General features: G+C 41.0%; 1 protein-coding gene across 2 annotated transcripts in view; it reads left to right on the forward strand.

The window, feature by feature from the left end:
• Positions 1 to 18,742, forward strand: part of SEMA3E (semaphorin 3E) — a 254,418-nt gene that overhangs the window by 134,764 nt on the left and 100,912 nt on the right. For both annotated transcript variants that reach the window (XM_067468902.1, XM_067468903.1), the window contains exon 2: positions 5,371 to 5,531. In XM_067468902.1, the coding sequence (XP_067325003.1) occupies positions 5,371 to 5,531 (161 nt within the window). The remainder of the gene's footprint in view (positions 1 to 5,370; positions 5,532 to 18,742) is intronic.

Raw genomic sequence — 18,742 nt, forward strand, 5'->3', positions numbered from 1 at the left:
CAGTATTAGAGTGGTTCTGGTTGCCATTTGGACCAGTTAGGAATCTAATAATACTGACATTCTGACTATCATATAATTAATATCAGACAAAAGTAATGTGAATATAGACAATCAGTCTGCCTTCTTTAGCAAGCCTTGAAAATGCTGATAGTGCATGATGGGTATCTTTTCAATTTCAGAAATGCTTTCTTTCAGATTTTCGTTCTATAAAGCTAAATTATTTATTTATTTATTTTATTTACAGTATTTATATTCCACCCTTCTCACCCCGCAGGGGACTCAGGGCGGATCACAATGTACATATACATAGCAAACATTCAATGCCATAGAAACACAACACATATAGACAGACAGTCAGAGGCTAGTTAACATTCCAACTTTTTCTGGCCACCAGGGGAGCTGTCGCTTCACCATCCATCTGCGAAACTGACGAAGTACTTCCTCATTCCCCGCCTCCGGACCTGAAGCGGGCCAGGCAAAAGAGCAAGTGTGGCGCGGTGGCTCTGCCCCTTGGCCCACCCGCGGATTGGGGAGAGGAGAGGAGTGCGAGGCAGGTGGAGCGTGAGTGGGTGGGTGGGCAGGCGAGTGGATGCCTGCCCGCGCATGCACTAGGCGGTCAGGGCCAGCCTATCAAAGGAGAAGGGGAGAGGCAACAATGATTGGTTGGGGGGGGGGGCACCAAAATACTGTTTGCTTACCGTTGAAAATTACCTAGGGCCACATCTGGGCGTATGACAGGAAAAGGTAAAAAAAGTGTAGAGAACATTTCTACTTGGTTCCAAAGCGACCAGCTAAGGTCATATTGCACTTAGGATGGAAAGGTAGGTTTCATTTGGTAGCAAAGAAAGATATTCCATATGCCCAAATAACCTTGGCTCTTTCCCTACACATGCCAAGCTTTGGCACATTGTGCCAAGTTGCTTTAATCCTGGCCTCTATACATTGATGCCATTAAATAACCACCTAACACAGAGCACGGTCTCGGGAACATAGTGTAAAAGAATGGATTTTAAGCTATGAGGCGTATTTTTTAAGTAAGGTCCGTTTTGTTGTAGACACTAGTAGTTTGCGCGCATACCACAACAAGCGCTTGCGTCGTGTACCGGCATGCCTTGGGAACAACTGTGCTCGGTTTCCGCTCTGTAGCTAACCTGTACAGTTCTATTCTGTGCTTTAAACATGTTTAAGACTATCAACTCACCCTCCGCATGTGAGGTTTGCTCAGTGATACGGTTTTTGTCAGCAAGAAACCTGCCTGCTGCAGAAATTCATCGACAGATTTGTGAAGTGTACGGTGATACTGTTATGAGTGAAAGCAAAGTGTGTAAGTGGGTACGACAGTTCAAAGATTTTTATTATTGTTATTGTGAAGCGCCTGTTCTCATGAATCTTTGCTTCAACTGAAGCCACCAAATCGTCTGTAATCAAAGAAGGGCGACCTGAGCGGTCCTCATCATGGACGTTATCACGGCCATCTTTGAATTGTCGTACCCACTTACACACTTTGCTTTCACTCATAACAGTATCACTGTACACTTCACAAATCTGTTGATGAATTTCTGCAGCAGGCAGGTTCCTTGCTGACAAAAACCGTATCACTGAGCGAACCTCACATGCGGAGGGTGAGTTGATAGTCTTAAACATTTTTAAAGCACAGAACAGAACCGTACAGGTTAGCTACAGAGTGGAAACTGAGCACAGTTGTTCCCAAGACATGCCGGTACACGACGCACGCACTCGTTGCGGTATGCGCACAAAGTACTAGTGTCTACAACAAAACGGACCTTACTTAAAAAAATACCCCTCGTAGTTTTAGCTTTAGAAGCAAATGCTTTGTGGTTGTATCCTAAGCTTATTAGCTTCATGGAATCTGCATTAGAAACTTTACCAACGATTGCCTCTTCCAACTAAAGTTTCTTTAATATTGCTTTGCAATGTCTATATGAATAGACGATCAAATGGTGTCTATTGGCAGATGCACAACTTCCTATTCATTGAGGGAAGAATAACTAATCCATATGAATCATCATTTTACTGTTTAGAATGCCAGAACAATTTGAGATTTTCCGCTTGCATATAGATCCCCACATTACAATTAAGTGTCCAGAACAAGTAATGGGTTTGAAATTGGATTTATCTGAGCATGGAAGGAAGCTGTCAATTGGGGTACACAATACCATGTTGTGAGGCATTTGTGTAACAGTGACTTAGGCTTGCTGTGCTTTTGAATGAGAAGTGATGCACAGTAAAATCAGGGCTTTCATTTTGAATGGCGTATAAGGAGCAATTAAGACAATCATATATTATCAGTACAATAAGGATTTAGACATTGTGAATACCATGTCGCCATTTTTGCAGATGCATGTCTAAAAACTATCAATACCAAAATGCATACTTTTAAAAATACGATAGAGTTCTACATATTTGAATGATGTATTGACTGCACCAGAATCCAATGTATCCAAAATTTTAGAAGTCATTTTCTAAAATGACTCATTTTATTTTAGACAAGATTCAAAAGACACAAATTACAAAACACAAATGAATCTATATAAATAAAAATGTAATGTTCGTTTGTGGTATTCACAGAACTCAAAAACCACTGGGGGAAATGACACCAAATTTGGACACAAGATACCAAACAACGCAATGTATGTCCTTCACTCAAAACAATTGCCTTTGTCATTTGGGAGTTGTAGTTGCTGGGATTTATAGTTCATCTACAATCAAAGAGCATTCCGAACCCCACCAACAATGGAATTGAACCAAACTTGGCACACAGAACTCCCATGACTAACATGGGCATTGGTGGGCATTGACCTTGAATTTGGGAGATGTAGTTCACCTACATCCAGAGAGCACTGTGGACTCACACAATGATGGATCTGGACCAAACTTGGCACAAATATTCCATATGCCCAAATATGAACACAGATGGAGTTTGGAGGAAAATAGATCTTGACATTTGGGAGTTTTAGTTACTGGGATTTATAGTTCACCTACAATCAAAGAGCATTCTGAACCCACAAACGACATAATCGGGGCAAACTTCCCACACAGAACCCCCATGACCAACAGAAAATACTTAAGGCCATCCAGCCCAACTCCCTTCACCAGGGCAAGAAAACGTAATCAAAGCCCTCCTGACAAAGAGCCATTCAGCCATAGATATAGATAGACAAATATGATTCACACACAGATATAATATCATAGATTTGAAAGGGACCCCTAAAGAAGGACAATGATATGTTGCATATTCCAGAGTAGGCGAAACAGACAATCTCCACATCAACACTGACAAACAAATAGCAAGAAATACTGTTTACCCACAAGCATAAAGAAATTACATAGATTACAAACCATTACTTTATTTTCCAGTTCACCAGACTGGGCCATAGCAACGCGTGGCAGGGGATAGCTAGTGTGATATAAACGTTTAAACCAGTCCAATGGAATTTCATTGCAATTATTTTTTACCGAATTAGAATAGTTAATCTCTATTCCCACATATTCAAAAAGATTGTCATTTCCCTCACTTTCTTTCCACCTGACTACTTTGCTCATAAATTATAATAATGATAAAAAGTGGTGATGTTTTTGAACACACTTTTCCTCCAGGTACCAAGAAATTGAGACAAATTATATTCTTTGGGAGTCTGCCAACATCCTGACAAATATTCTGGGGTTTAAGAACTACAGGAAATCCATTTGGCAATCCTTTACTAAATTGATAGTTGAAGACATAAGATGTCATTTAGATGGTCTGTTCACATTACAATTTCTTTGTAGATTATTACATTATAGAATTTAGTATATTATTGCCCGGGACATATGGTAACCTGGATAGTTGCACTTTAAATTTTTTTGAAAGGGGGTCCTTGAATGTTTGACAGGTTCAGAATGCCAGTCATCAGTACCCTACATCTGGAAAGCATCTCTACTGAAATAATTCTTCATATAATTGTGATTGAAAAAGACTTTAGAGAGGTCACAAATGGTGTGAAGTAAGTTTTTTGACCACAAAGGTGCAGTGTATGAAAACTTTCAATTCATTTGAGTATGATAATTTCTTCCCAACTTGGTAGCATTTGGAATCATAAAGCATGTTGTTGTTATGTGTCAAGTCAATTCCAACTCATGGCAACCCTTTCATAAGGTTTTGCTGCAAACATTTTTCTCATAGGAATTTTCCATTGCTTTCCTTTGACACTGATAGAGTGTAATTAAATGGAGTTCCATAATTTAGCAGCAATTCAGAACTTGATCTTCCAGAATCCTATTTTCCTTTGCTGTTAATTGTATATTTACATTTTGATGTTGGCGCCATGGGGTGCCACTTTGCTAGCCGTTCTGAGTCCCTCTCCGGAGGTTGAGAAAGGACGGGATATAAAAGCCCCAAATAAATAAATAAATAAATAAATAAATAAATAATATTTTAACCCTCAATCACTATGATACACCAATTCCAATGTGTGTCCATGTCTGTGCTGGTACAGCTGTACCAGCAGATCCCACTTTATTTGCCTTGTATTAAGTGTTGTTTGCAGCCCAAGGCTTGGGATTCTGTATAAGGGTGGCTTCCTGTTAAAGTTTGCAGTTATAGGGCTCTCTGTCCCGCCTGCATCACAGGTGCGCCTGGCGGGGACGAGAGACAGGGCCTTTTCAGTGGTGGCCCCTCAGCTGTGGAACGCCCTTCCTATAGATATCAGATTGGCCCCCTCCCTATTGGCGTTTCGGAGGAAAGTGAAGACCTGGCTGTTCGAACAAGCATTCGATTAAGCAGTGTAATGAATATAGGAACACGGATTAACAGATGATGAGATTGGATTCTGATATTACTGAGAGACTCTAATGATTGTTACATTGATGTTTAATTGTTGATGATGCTATTGTTTTAACTGTCCCATAATCGTTTATGATGTTTCGCATTGAATTTTGCTGTTTTTAACCGTTTTGAGTCGCCTGAGGGCTGAGAAAAGCGGTATATAAATGAAGTAAATAAATAAATAATATACATATATGTACAGTCCTGAAAAATAAAGATAGTTTCCCATTCATTTATTCTTTTTCCTCCGTTATACTTCTTTTCATAAATACCACTTTCTCTGTCTTGAAATACAAGAAGGTCACCCATTTTGTGTGTCTATGACATATTGAGCAGAAGGATTAAATGGAAAAGAACTACGCCCAATCTTTTTCTTGCAAACTAAAGAGATTTGAAAATGATCCCCACATGTTCCACAAAGTTAAAAACAGAGAAGATCTTAATATCCCAGAACCATTTCCCTAATTTCCCAGGAGAAGATGAACGTGGCGTCATGAACATAAGGCTGTTCAATATTTATAATGCATACTCTGGTTTTATTTCAGAGCTCTGGGATTTGAACAGAACATCAGTCTTTCATAGCCCGTCTGGATACCTTGGTCTTCATGTAATGCTTCTGGATGAGTATCAAGATCGACTCTTTGTGGGAGGAAAGAACCTGGTGTATTCTCTCAGCTTAGACCGAGTCAATGAGAATTACAGAGAGGTATAGTAACAATTCCTATATGCTGCAACGATAGTAAGAAATTCTTTATAACAATTTTCCCCAAGAGCAGAAGAAGAATGCATTATCAAATGTTAGAAATACAACAGAAGAGGCATAGCCAGGCATGTAGCCAGGGGGGGGGGGGCTCGGGGGGCTTCAGCCCCCCCCCCCCCCCGAAATTCTCATGGTGGTTCGCGAAAAGGCCTTACTGGTGCATTATTTAAACTGTTATGTTTATTAATATCATGATTTGATCACCATTCTCAATATATCCCATATGTATGGGGGTAATGGGGTAATGATACAAAAGGTTTGCTAGGCTAGACCCTCTTTCACTCAGACTCAGCCCCCCCGCGAACCCCCCCCCCTGAAAATTTTTTAGCCCCCCCCCCCCCCGAAACAAAATCCTGGCTACGGGCCTGGGCATAGCCAACTGAAAGTATAATTAAGAAAGCACATTTCAAAATTCATATTTTAAATGAGTTTGTGATGGTTAAGTTCTGCTTCTAGATTAGGTCCTTAGCTTTTATGATGAACACAAATGTCAAACAGAACCAAAGTAGTTGAAATATGTGAGTGTATACATACTTAAAAAAATATTTTACCTTTGATGTGATTTTGAGTATGTAGAGTTTTGCATGTCTGGTCTCAGAAAAGTGATATAGTCCTAGCTTTAAAAAAAAGTGGTGTTAGGTGTGGGAAAGAGGTGGCACCAGGTAATTTTCAACGGTAAGCAAACAGTATTTTGCCCCCCCCCCCCAACCAATCACTGATATATATTTTCTGTTCGTCATGGGAGTTCTGTGTGCCATATTTGGTTCAATTCCATCATTGGTGGAGTTCAGAATGTTCTTTGATTGTAGGTGAACTATACATCCCAGTAACTACAACTCGCATATGTCAAGGTCTATTTTCCCCCAAGAGTGCCTCAAGAGCGCCCCTGGGCAAAATCAACTATACTGCGAATGCTTACTTTGCGTAATGGGTTGAGCCGCCCCTGGGTGTGGAACTTGAATAGGCCCACAGTGTCTCCTGCGAAAGACAGTAGCAAGTTCCTACTCTACCAAACTGGCTGGCTATAGGTCTAATATATATATATAAATATATATATATAAGGCCTGGGTAACAATGGAAAAATTTGTTTCTAAAATCAATTTGTATTTGGGGGGTTTTTTTGTTTCGATATTTAAAATAATTACAAAATTTTCCTTTTAAAAAGTTTGATATTTACGAAATTTCGTAAATGTGAAAAAAATTACAAAACATTAACGAATCGATTTCCGAAACAATAACGAATCGATTCGTTAATGGCGGACGCGACCGCGAAATACGCTAAAAAACCTCCAAAAACTTCTGAAGCTTCCCTCTCCCTCTGTTGTTGACTGTTGGTGTGATATTATAAGTTTTTTTCACTAATTAAACAAAAAACTTGCCCCAGACATGCGGAAATAGTAACAAAACGACCTCAGAACAATAACGAAACGAATACAATAACGAAATACGAAGCATTTACAAAATGTGTTTAAAAATTCGTTTTTAAAAAAAATTGCTCCAGAATGGTTCGTTATCGTTTTGTAATTGAAAAAATTAACGAATTATTAACGAATTACGAATTAACGAAACGAAACCGCCCAGCCCTAATATATATGCTCTGTGTGTAATGAGTACCTTAAAAACAATAGAACCAATTAATGAAATTACACCAAATTTGGCAACATAATGTCTCACAACACAAGGAGTGACCATCACTCAAAAAATTATGATTTTGTGATTTGGGAGTTGTAGTTGCAGGGATTTATAGTTCACCTATAATCAAATGGTATTCTGAACTCCACCAATGATGGAATTGAACCAAACTTGGCATACAGGAATCCCGTGACCAACAGAAAACACTAGAAGGGTTTGGTGGACATTGACCTTGACTTTTGAAGTTGTAGTTCACCTAAATCTAGAGAGCACTGTGGACTCAAACAATGATGGATCTGGACCAAACTTGGCCTGAATACTCAATATGCCCAAATATAAACACAAATGGAGTTTGGGGGAATAGACCTTGACATTTTGGAGTTGTAGTTACTGGGAGTTTTGGAGTTGTAGTTACTGGGATTTACAGTTCACCTACAATCAAGGAGCATTCTGAACCCCACCAACAACAGAATTGGGGCAAACGTCCCACACAGAACCCTCATGACCAACAGAAAATTCTGTGTTTTCTAGTGGTCTCTGGCAACCCTTCTGACACCCCCTCGCACCCCCCCCCCCACACCAGGGGTCCCAAACCCCAGGTTGAGAAATGCTGCCTCAAGGCCATCCAGTCCAACTCCCTTCACCAGGGCAAGAAAACATAATCAAAGTCCTCCTGACAAAAGGCCATCCAGCCATTCACACACACATATATGTATATGACAGATGCAGTATTAAACACTGGCAAAGAAACAACAAGAAATACTGTTTACCCACAAGCATAAAGACATTGCATATATTAGAAACCAACATCTTCTCATTACTTTATTTTCTAGATCACCAGACTGGGCCACAGCAACGCTTGGCAGGGGACCGCTAGTTGTATATAAAATGGCTCCTATTCACATTGAATGTCTTGAATTAATCCCATCCCTCTTGTTGAAGATTTCAGTGTTTATTTGTCAGTGTCTTAAATCTCAGTTTGCAAAATGCCAAATTTTATATTAGCAAAATACTGTTAGTGAAATGAGTTTTGTGAAATATCTTTGGTAGCTTTTTTTAAAGAGAAAACCCAAAGAATGTGTTGCCATCCAAGTTTGTAGCAAGTATAGCTAATGTGATGGGTGATTAAAACTGTGATCTGACAACATTTGGAGTGCTGCATATTCCACAGATTTTTTTTAAAAAAAGCTGGTAATTTTCATTTTTCTCAATTTAACTTATACACAGTTTTAGAATCAAGAAACATGTAGAAATGTCACTTGTATCTCTACAAGAAATCAGTTTCTACAGCAAGTTGACCTTGGAGTTTCCACAGACGACATTGGCAAGACCATCGGAAAGGTTGACTGTAAAGTATCCCTTTAGTCTATTTCCAGTGACATCTGATAAAAGATGAAGCATCATTTATTTTTCAGCCATTAATAATTAATCTATCCTATATGAAATGGCATATAGAATATCAGTGACAGTCTATAATAAAATTAGTTATTTATAAACAGGCAAATGAGCCATAGTGAAGGAATGTAGATATTAGGCTTGGGTAGTTTCGTTTGTTAATTTCGTAATTCGTTATTAATTCGTATTTAAATTAGCTTACGATCCAATATTGAGCCATGCAGGAATAGTGTGAGGAGTAAATTAGATTCGAAACAATTTTTTCCATTTATTTCGTAATTATTTCCTAATTATTTCGTAGTTATTTCGTAATTATTTTGTAATTATTTTGTAAGTATTTTCGCATGCCTGGTGCAAGTTTTATAGTTGTTGTTTGTTTTATCACACCAACAGTCAACAACAGAGGGAGAGGGAAGCTTCAGAAGTTCCCCCTGTCCCATTTGGAGGTTTTTTTTAGCATATTGCACAATCGCGTTCGCCATTAACGAATCAATTCGTAATTATACGAAATTTCGTATATTTCGAAATTTTTAAAAGGAAAATTTCGGAATTATATAAAAAAAAAACAAAATGCAAGGGCCCCCTAAAAACAAAACAAGTTTAGAACCAAATTTTTCCGTGGTTACCCAAGCCTAGTAGATATGTAGGATAACTGTGAAACCATCACATTCACAGGGAGTCCTGAAATTATTGGCACTTAAAATATGGAATTTCTTGATTTTTGAAAGCAGCGTTAATGTTGTCATGCAAGTGGTTTATTTATTTATTTATAATTCAAACTTATATGCCGCCACTCCCCTGGGGCTCGGAGCGGCTTACAAGAACAGGCTAAAATCTAACACAATTTAATAACAATTTAAAACAATTTAAAAACAATTCAAAAACAACAATATCAGAGATCAAAGTCCTGTCGAAACAGATATGTCTTACATGCCCTGCGGAAAGCTGATACGTCCCGCAAGGTATGGACTTCAGGTGGCAGAGTATTCCAGAGTGTTGGTGCCACTACTGTAAAGGCTCTGCGTCTGGTTGCTGTTACACGCAAAGTCTTGACACTGGGAATTTCCAATAGATTTCGGTCCTCAGAACGGAGGGATCTCTGGGGTTGGTAGGGGGTGAGGCAGTCCCTCAGGTACATCGGCCCCAGACCATGCAAGGTAAGTACCATCACTTTGAAAGTGATCCGGTGCTCAATTGGTAACCAATGCAGCTGTAGTAAGATTGGTGTTATGTGGCATCTCATCGGAATTCCCGCAAGAAGCCGAGCAGCTGCGTTTTGTACCAACTTGAGCTTCCAGATCACCGACAGAGGAAGGTCAATGTAGAGGGTGTTACAGTAGTCAAGTCTTCAGAAGAGCGTAGAGTCATACAGAAGAAAGACCTGAAAAGTAATGCAAAGGGAACATGACAATGATACCTGCTCTATCGTTTCCCTAGATAATCACATTAGTTTGGCAACAGCAGGTTGTGCCATAGTTCCTTCTTCCAAGATAGTTTAGTTGGTGAATTCTAACTCCTAGTCCTCTAACTCTTACACCTCAGCTGGAATGAGTGGCCACGCAAGGAAACTCTGATGGAAGCTGCCAGCATTGGTACATATAAAATTTTAAAAATACATTTTAAAGGCCTATATTTTTCAAGGCGTTAACCAAATTCCATCACAGCTGGCATTTAGATTAGGATCATTTCCAGAATGGAACCAGAGCTTACTACAATATGATGGGTTTTGTGCCCATGCCAAACATAATCAAGGGTCTCAAATGGAAAGTGATACTCCATACTTCATTTTCTACTTTAGAAAAAACAGAACACTAGAATGCTTATTAAAAAACAAAGATATTTAATTCCTTCCCAGGAATTTCATATTTCCACTGTTTACTATTTTGTTTTTTTTAATCACCCTCTGCACACAGAGATACATTTGGATGTAGGAAAGGCTTTCCAATAAGCCTCAGGCCTGCAACACATTACTATCCTTGTCAGGTGCTATTCTTTATCACCAACTTGCTAACAACCACATGTACTGAAGTACAAAGTCCATGATCTTCATCTATCATGTCCATTGGCCATGGTGCAAGGAAGTTGAAATTCAATATATCTGGAAAGCACAAAAATTGGCCTTTACAAGAGCAAGAAAGTATAAATACATTTTGATTCTGTTGGCAGCAGATGTTTTGTATCTTGTGAAATAAAGTGTTTGTATGTAATCATTTTTGTCCTAATCCTTTCGTTCATGAGATTTCAACTTGGGGCCTCATCACAAAAGCCAGGCAAAGCATCCTGCTTCACCTAGCTTTGTGACAAAAAGAGAGGGGCAACAGGGCAAATATGTCAACCCATGTGCAGCTCCCTCTTGATGACGCTTTCCCCATCACATGTGGGAAAGCATCACTATTCTGTAAAAGATCCATGCTGGCTCAGTTAGGGACATCCCAACACAGGAAGCCTCCTGTGTTGTGGAAGAGGCATCCAGTAACACTTCCACCTCAGTTGGGGGTAAGGCCTCAGCTAAAAGTCACACAACATCATGTGATGGTCAGCATGGAGCTCTGTCTCTAAAACAGTAGAAGCATCATATAATACTGATTTAGTTGAGTGTGTTGAGGATGCAGAATTTCCCATAGAAAATTCCATTTACATTCCATTTACAGACTTCGTTCAGGAATCTTGTAACTGAAAGGCAGCAGTTAAAATCTTGACAAATTAAATGCATAATTACTTTGTCTGGGTCACTATAACATGGAATCCATAACATGTGGTAGTAAGATAGATTGTAGTTCCTGGGCAGTGCAGAAGAATATGCAGGATGGTACAGGGACAAAACCTCTTATCGCTTGGTACACCATTGAGTCTTCCTTTATAGAGCAGAGATGGCATAATATTAAATTTAGCCAGCATGTAAGGTCTCCTGTAAGAGGGGTTAGTGAGCGCTGCAATATAAAAGGCTGAGTTTCCCTGTATGAATGGAATTGCCATGTTCATAGGTGAACAGGATTTATTGGCCAAGCTCAACAATTGGTTATAATCCCTTTCTAGCAGCCTCTTGTCCTTTGCTGAACGTAGCATTTGTTGGATTTTCTTGGTGGGTCTGTAAGTGGTTTGTATGTTGTGTTTCCTCATTAGTTTCCCTATGCGGTCAGTGGTTCCCTTGATGTATGGCAAGAACACTTTTCCTCTGGGTGGATCTTCATCTTTACTCTCGTAGTTTGTTCTCGGTTTTGCAGCTCTTCTGATGTCTGAGGTGGAGTATCCATTGGCCTGTAGAGCCCAGTTTAGGTAGTTCAGTTCATCTTGGAGAAGGTGGGGTTTGCAGATTCTTTTTGTACGGTCTGCCAAGGCTTTAATTGTGCTTCTTTTTTGACTTGGGTGATGATTGGAGTTTTTATGTAGATATCTATTCGTGTGTGTGGGTTTTCTGTAAACGGTGTGCCCCAATTGTTGATCTGGTTTGCGGATGACTAGGACATCTAGAAAAGGCAGTCTTCCTTCATTTTCTTTTTCCATGGTGAATTGGATGTTTGGGTAGATGCTGTTCAGATGTTCCAGGAACCTGTTGAGTTCTTCTTCTCCGTGGCTCCAAATAGTGAAGGTGTCATCCACATATCTGAACCATATCGTGGGCTTTTTGGTTGCTGTTTCCAGGGCTTATTTTTTAAAGTGTTCCATGTAGAAATTAGCTATGACCGGGCTGAGAGGGTTCCCCATAGCTACTCCATCTTTCTGTTCATAGAACTCATTGTCCCACTGAAAGTAGCTGGTGGTGAGGCAATGGTGAAACAGGACAAGAGGGATCCACTCACCTCTGCAGGAGTCTACCGTGTACCATGCAGCTGTGGACAAGTCTACATTGTTGTTGTTCATTCGTTCAGTCGCCTCCGACTCTTCGTGACCTCATGGACCAGCCCACGCCAGAGCTCCCTGTCGGCCGTTACCACCCCCAGCTCCCTCAAGGTCAGTCCAGTCACTTCAAGGATGCCATCCATCCATCTTGCCCTTGGTCGGCCCCTCTTCCTTTTGCCTTCCACTTTCCCCAGCATAATTGTCTTCTCTAGGCTTTCCTGTCTCCTCATGATGTGGCCAAAGTACTTCAACTTTGTTTCTAGTATCTTTCCCTCCAGTGAGCAGTCGGGCTTTATTTCCTGGAGGATGGACTGGTTGGATCTTCTCGCAGTCCAAGGCACTCTCAGCACTTTCCTCCAACACCACAGCTCAAAAGCATCGATCTTCCTTCGCTCAGCCTTCCCTAAGGTCCAGCTCTCACATCCGTAGGTTACTACAGGGAATACCATGGCTTTGACTATGCGGATCTTTGTTGCCAGTCTGATGTCTCTACTCTTTACTATTTTATCGAGACTGGACATTGCTCTCCTCCCAAGAAGTAAGCGTCTTCTGATTTCCTGGCCACAGTCTGCATCTGCAGTAATCTTTGCACCTAGAAATACAAAGTCTGTCACGGCCTCCACGGTTTCTCCCTCTATTTTCCAGTTGTCAATCATTCTTGTTGCCATAATCTTGGTTTTTTTGACGTTTAGCTGCAATCCGGCTCTTGCGCTTTCTTCTTTCACCTTGATTAGAAGGCTCCTCAGCTCCTCCTCGCTTTCGGCCATCAGAGTGGTGTCATCTGCATATCTGAGGTTGTTAATGTTTCTTCCAGCAATTTTCACCCCAGCTTTGCATTCATCCAGCCCCGCACATCGCATGATGTGTTCTGCATACAAGTTAAAAAGGTTGGGTGAGAGGATGCAGCCTTGCCGTACGCCTTTCCCAATCTTGAACCAGTCTGTTGTTCCGTGGTCAGTTCTGACTGTTGCTACTTGGTCCTTGTACAGATTCCTCAGGAGAGAGACAAGGTGGCTTGGGATGCCCATCTCACTAAGAACTTGCCACAATTTATTATGATCCACACAGTCAAAGGCTTTAGAATAGTCAATGAAGCAGAAGTAGATGTTTTTCTGAAACTCCCTGCCTTTCTCCATTATCCAGCGGATATTGGCAATCTGGTCTCTCGTTCCTCTGCCTTTTCTAAACCCAGCTTGAATATCTGGCAACTCTCGCTCCATGTATTGCTGGAGTCTTCCTTGCAGGATCTTGAGCATTACCTTACTGGCATGAGAAATAAGGGCCACTGTACGGAAGTTGGAGCAGTCTTTCGCATTTCCCTTTTTTGGTATGGGGATATAAGTTGATTTTTTCCAGTCTGATGGCCATTCTTGTGTTTTCCATATTTGCTGGCAAATGGCATGCATCACCTTGACAGCATCATCTTTTAAGATTTTAAACAGTTCAGCTGGGATCCCGTCGTCTCCTGCTGCCTTGTTGTTAGCAATGCTTCTTAAGGCCCATTCAACCTCACTCCTCAGGATGTCTGGTTCTAATTCATTCACCACACTGTCAAAACTATCCTCAATATTATTATCCTTCCTATACAGATCTTCTGTATAGTCTCGCCACCTTCTCTTGATCTCTTCAGCTTCTGTTAGGTCCCTGCCATCTTTGTTTCTTATCATACCAATTTTTGCCTGAAATTTACCTCCAATGTTTCTAATTTTCTGGAAGAGGTCTCTTGTCCTTCCTATTCTGTTGTCTTCTTCCACTTCCATGCATTGCTTATTTAAAAATAGTTCCTTATCTCTTCTGGCTAACCTCTGGAATTGCGCATTTAACTGGGCATATCTCCCCTTCTCACTGTTTCCTTTTGCTTTCCTCCTTTCTTGGGCTACTTCCAGTGTCTCAGCAGACAACCATTTTGCCTTCTTGGTTTTCTTTTTCTTTGGAACGTACTTTGTTGCCGTCTCCTGAACAATGTCTCGGACTTCTGTCCATAGTTCTTCTGGGACTCTGTTTACTAAATCTAGTCCTTCAAATCTGTTCTTCACTTCCACTGTATATTCGCTAGGAATGTTAGTGAGATCATATCTAACTGGTCTGTGTATTTTCCCTGATCTCTTTAGTTTTATTCTAAACTGGGCAATAAGAAGTTCGTGATCTGAGCTACAGTCAGCCCCAGGTCTTGTTTTCACCGACTGGATAGATGTCCGCCACCTTTGGCTGCAAAGGATGTAGTCAATCTGATTTCGGTGTTGACCATCTGGTGAAGTCCATGTATAAAGCCGTCTTTTAGGTTGTTGGAAGAGAGTGTTTGTTATACACAGTGAGTTTTCCTGGCAAAATTCTATCAGCCTGCGTCCCGCTTCATTTTGTTCTCCCAGACCATGCTTGCCTGTGATCCCTGTTGTCATTTGACTTCCCACCTTGGCGTTCCAGTCTCCTGTAATGAAAATAATGTCTCTTTTTGGTGTATTATCCAGTAGGTCCTGCAGATCCTCATAGAACTGATCTACTTCTGCTTCTTCAGCAGCTGTGGTTGGGGCGTATATTTGGATCACTGTGATGTTGAAAGGCTTTCCTTGCACTCGAATTGAGATCATTCTGTCATTTTTTGGGTTATATCCAAGCACCGCTTTAGCGAATTTCTTATTAATTATGAAGGCTACTCCATTTCTTCGATGTTCCTCTTGTCCGCAGTAGTAGATCTGGTGGTCATCTGATGTGAAATGGCCCATTCCAGTCCATTTCAGTTCGCTGACCCCCAGAATGTCTATCTTTAGTCTTGACATCTCACCAATAACAACATCCAATTTGCCCTGGCTCATAGATCTTACATTCCAGGTTCCTATGGTGTGTTGATCTTTAGAGCATCGGATTCGTCGTTCGCCTCCAGTACCGTCGGCCGCTAGCCTTCCTTTCGGCTTTGAGCTAGCTGCGTCATCACATCTGGGGCTAGTTGAACTTATCCTCTGCTCCTCCCCAGTAGCATTTTGGCCATCTTCCGACCTGGGAGTCCCATCTTCCAATGGCATACCGACATATCTCTTGTTGTACTGGTCCATTTAGTTTTCTTGGCAAGGATACTGGAGTGGTTTGCCATTGCCTTCCCCAGGGATCACGCTTGGTCTGACCTCTCTGCCACAACCGTCCCGTCTTGGGTGGCCCTTCACGGTTTCGCTCATGACATCATTGAGGTGCTCAAGCTCCAGCGCCCCGACAAGGCGGTGATCCTTTGCTGGAGACAAGTCTACATAGGGACCACCAAACGCAGCATTGCCCAAACACGAATCAAGGAACATGAAAGGCACTGCAAACTACTCCAACCAGAGAAATCAGCCATAGCAGAGCACCCAATGAACCAACCTGGACACAGCATATTATTTGAGAACACAAAAGTACTGGACCATTCTCACAACCACCATGTCAGACTACACAGAGAAGCCACTGAAATCCACAAGCATGTGGACAATTTCAACAGAAAGGAAGAAACCATGAAAATGAACAAAATCTGGCTACCAGTATTAAAAAACTCAAAAATTACAGCAGCAAAACAACAGAGGGGAAACAAACAGGCACATGAAATCACTCTCAACAAAAGATTCCCCCCAGGTGCTTCCAAGCCATTGAATGCTAATCAAGGTGATCAGCTGAAACATTCACAGCTAGCCCCAGCAAACAAAAGTCCTTTGTCTCACCCTGGTCATTCCACAGATATATAAACCCATTTTTCCTAGTTCCAACAGACCTCATTACCTCTGAGGATGCTTGCCATAGATGCAGGCGAAACGTCAGGAGAAAAATTGCTTCCAGAACATGGCCATATAGCCCGGAAAAACCTACAACAACCCATAAAAAATATAATTCTTATCTGATCTAGGTTCCCTCTCTCTTAACTGAAACTTTCAGAACTAACAGATAAAACAATTTCAGAAGTTCCTTTTTTATCTTAAACTCTGTGTGGAAGTAAAGAAGAAGGTGGCTTTTGGATTGGATTATTGTATTGTTTCTGTTTCTCCAGCATAGACTGTTATGTAAGTTTTATTTTATGAAGTTTGGTTTCACCTGACATATGGGCCTGATTTACAAACACATTTAAGCAAGGAGAAAATATTTTCCTTAGAGATATCGCTTTCTGACATTAAGCAATTCAGTAATATCTCATGAAGAAGAACATGTTCGAAATCTCCAAAGATGAAGCAATAAAAAAACTGGGTGGATGTAAAATGCCCTTTGTTTTTATGAGGTAGCAAATTGAAAATAACTTAATTGACAAAGAATGTGGTTGCTCTCTCTGGACTTTACGCTTCATGTTTATTTCTCCAATTTTTCAAAGTTTGTACCACACATTTAAAGTATTTAAAATATACACACTGCCAAGCAGATCAATGTGGATATACATACAAAAATGCTTTTTTTCCCAATCACAAATACAGAAAAAGCCTTCTTCAACCAGCAATGTTTGGAATTCAAATTCCATTTTATTTTTTCTGTTAGTTATATTCCACCCTTCCCCCAAGGAGTTCAAACAGATCCAAAGAGTTCTTTCAGTTAGAATGGGAGCGGAAGAGATTTTATTCCCTCCCAACCTGGACTAAAATACAGTGCTGGAGTTAGTTATGATACGTTAAGCCTTTTTTTCGTCACAGGTTTCCTGTGGAGATTTATAGAGGATATTGGAGCTGTAGCAGTTTGTATATGCATAATACTTGTATGAGTAATCAATTTTTATGGTCAACTATATTTGGATATATGGACTTTGTAGCTCTCACTTTATCCATTTCTGAAAACAAGGTAACTTGGTAGGAACATAGTTTTCTCAGTATTACCACGCCAGGAAGAAGAGGTTTTTGTTTGGGGAGTCAGAGGGCACAGCTAGGCCTTTAGACACGGGACTTCCTCCAAAATCCTTCATTTCTATTTCCTATTCTTCTCCTGTTACCCAAAGTGGATGCATGCAGCCCTTAAAGGGTTGGTTCTGTGCGGTCATTAGCTCCTACTCTACACTCAAACCGTCTTTAACCCCCCCCCCCCCAAGAAAAAAACCCTGTGTAAATTATCTAGGGGCGGGGGTTGCAGACACAGGTTCGCAGCTTGGGAGTGATCCTGGACTCATCCCTGGCCTGGAACCCCAGGTCTCAGCGGTGGCCGGGAGAGCTTTTGCACAATTAAAACTTGTGCGCCAGTTGCACCCGTACCTTGGGAAGTCCGATCTGGCCACAGTGGTCCACGCTCTTGTTACATCCCGAATAGATTACTGCAACGCACTCTACGTGGGGTTGCCTTTGAAGACTGTTCGGAAACTTCAATTAGTCCAGCGGGTGGCAGCCAGATTACTCACTGGAGCGTCATACAGGGAGCATATCACCCCTCTGTTATGTCAGCTCCACTGGCTGCCGATCCAGTTCCGAGCACAATTCAAAGTGTTGGTTTTGACCTACAAAACCTTATATGGTTCTGGCTCAGCGTATCTGTCCGAACGCATCTCCTTCTATGTTCTGCCTCGGAGTAGAAGGAGGCCCTGCTCTCAGCCCCACTTCTATCACAAATGAGATTGGTGGGGACAAGGAGCAGGGCCTTCTCGGTGGTGGCCCCTCACCTGTGGAATTCACTTCCCAGGGAAATTAGGTCATCGACATCCCTCCTCTCTTTTAGAAGGAAACTAAAAAGATGGATATGGGACCAGGCCTTTGGGTAATCTGGCAGATAGACAAAGGACAATGACAACTAGAATTGATAGGATTGGACAATGTGGAATGAATTTACGGATTCTGAGCTGGCGAACGTTGAGCATTAGATTGGTTTTATGGATTGTGATGTATAATTGATTGTTTTAATTGTTTTATAATTGCTGTTGATATATGTTTTTATTTTATTGTTTGTGTTGGCATCGAATTGTGCCTTTTGTAAGCTGTGAGTCCCCCCTCGGGGGTTGAGAAGGGCGGTGTAGAAATGTGCGAAATAATTGTTTCAGGGGACAATACAAAATAGGAAAAAAATCTATCCTGAAAGTAAATTGAAGTGCTTAGAAATGTTCATGCAACTTTGAATGTGTTCTCATCTTTACAAAATGCCATGTACTGCCACAGAAACCCTCGCAGTACTCCCTAATTGTTGTGGTGTGGCAGCAAAAGAAAAAAAAAGTTTTTTTCTTCCAGAATAAGTTTATAACTGGAATGTTAAAACAAAAAGGCAATTCCTTTGCTGCTGCCAGTCCTGAGCATGTTCTGTTAAAATCCCCTGGAGTTCTCCAACACTACCACTGAGGCTACCTTGGCCAGCTCAGGCAGGGAGGCTGCAGAGTA

This window comes from Anolis sagrei, chromosome 5 (assembly GCF_037176765.1).
Source record: "Anolis sagrei isolate rAnoSag1 chromosome 5, rAnoSag1.mat, whole genome shotgun sequence".
Classification (NCBI taxonomy): domain Eukaryota; kingdom Metazoa; phylum Chordata; class Lepidosauria; order Squamata; family Dactyloidae; genus Anolis; species Anolis sagrei.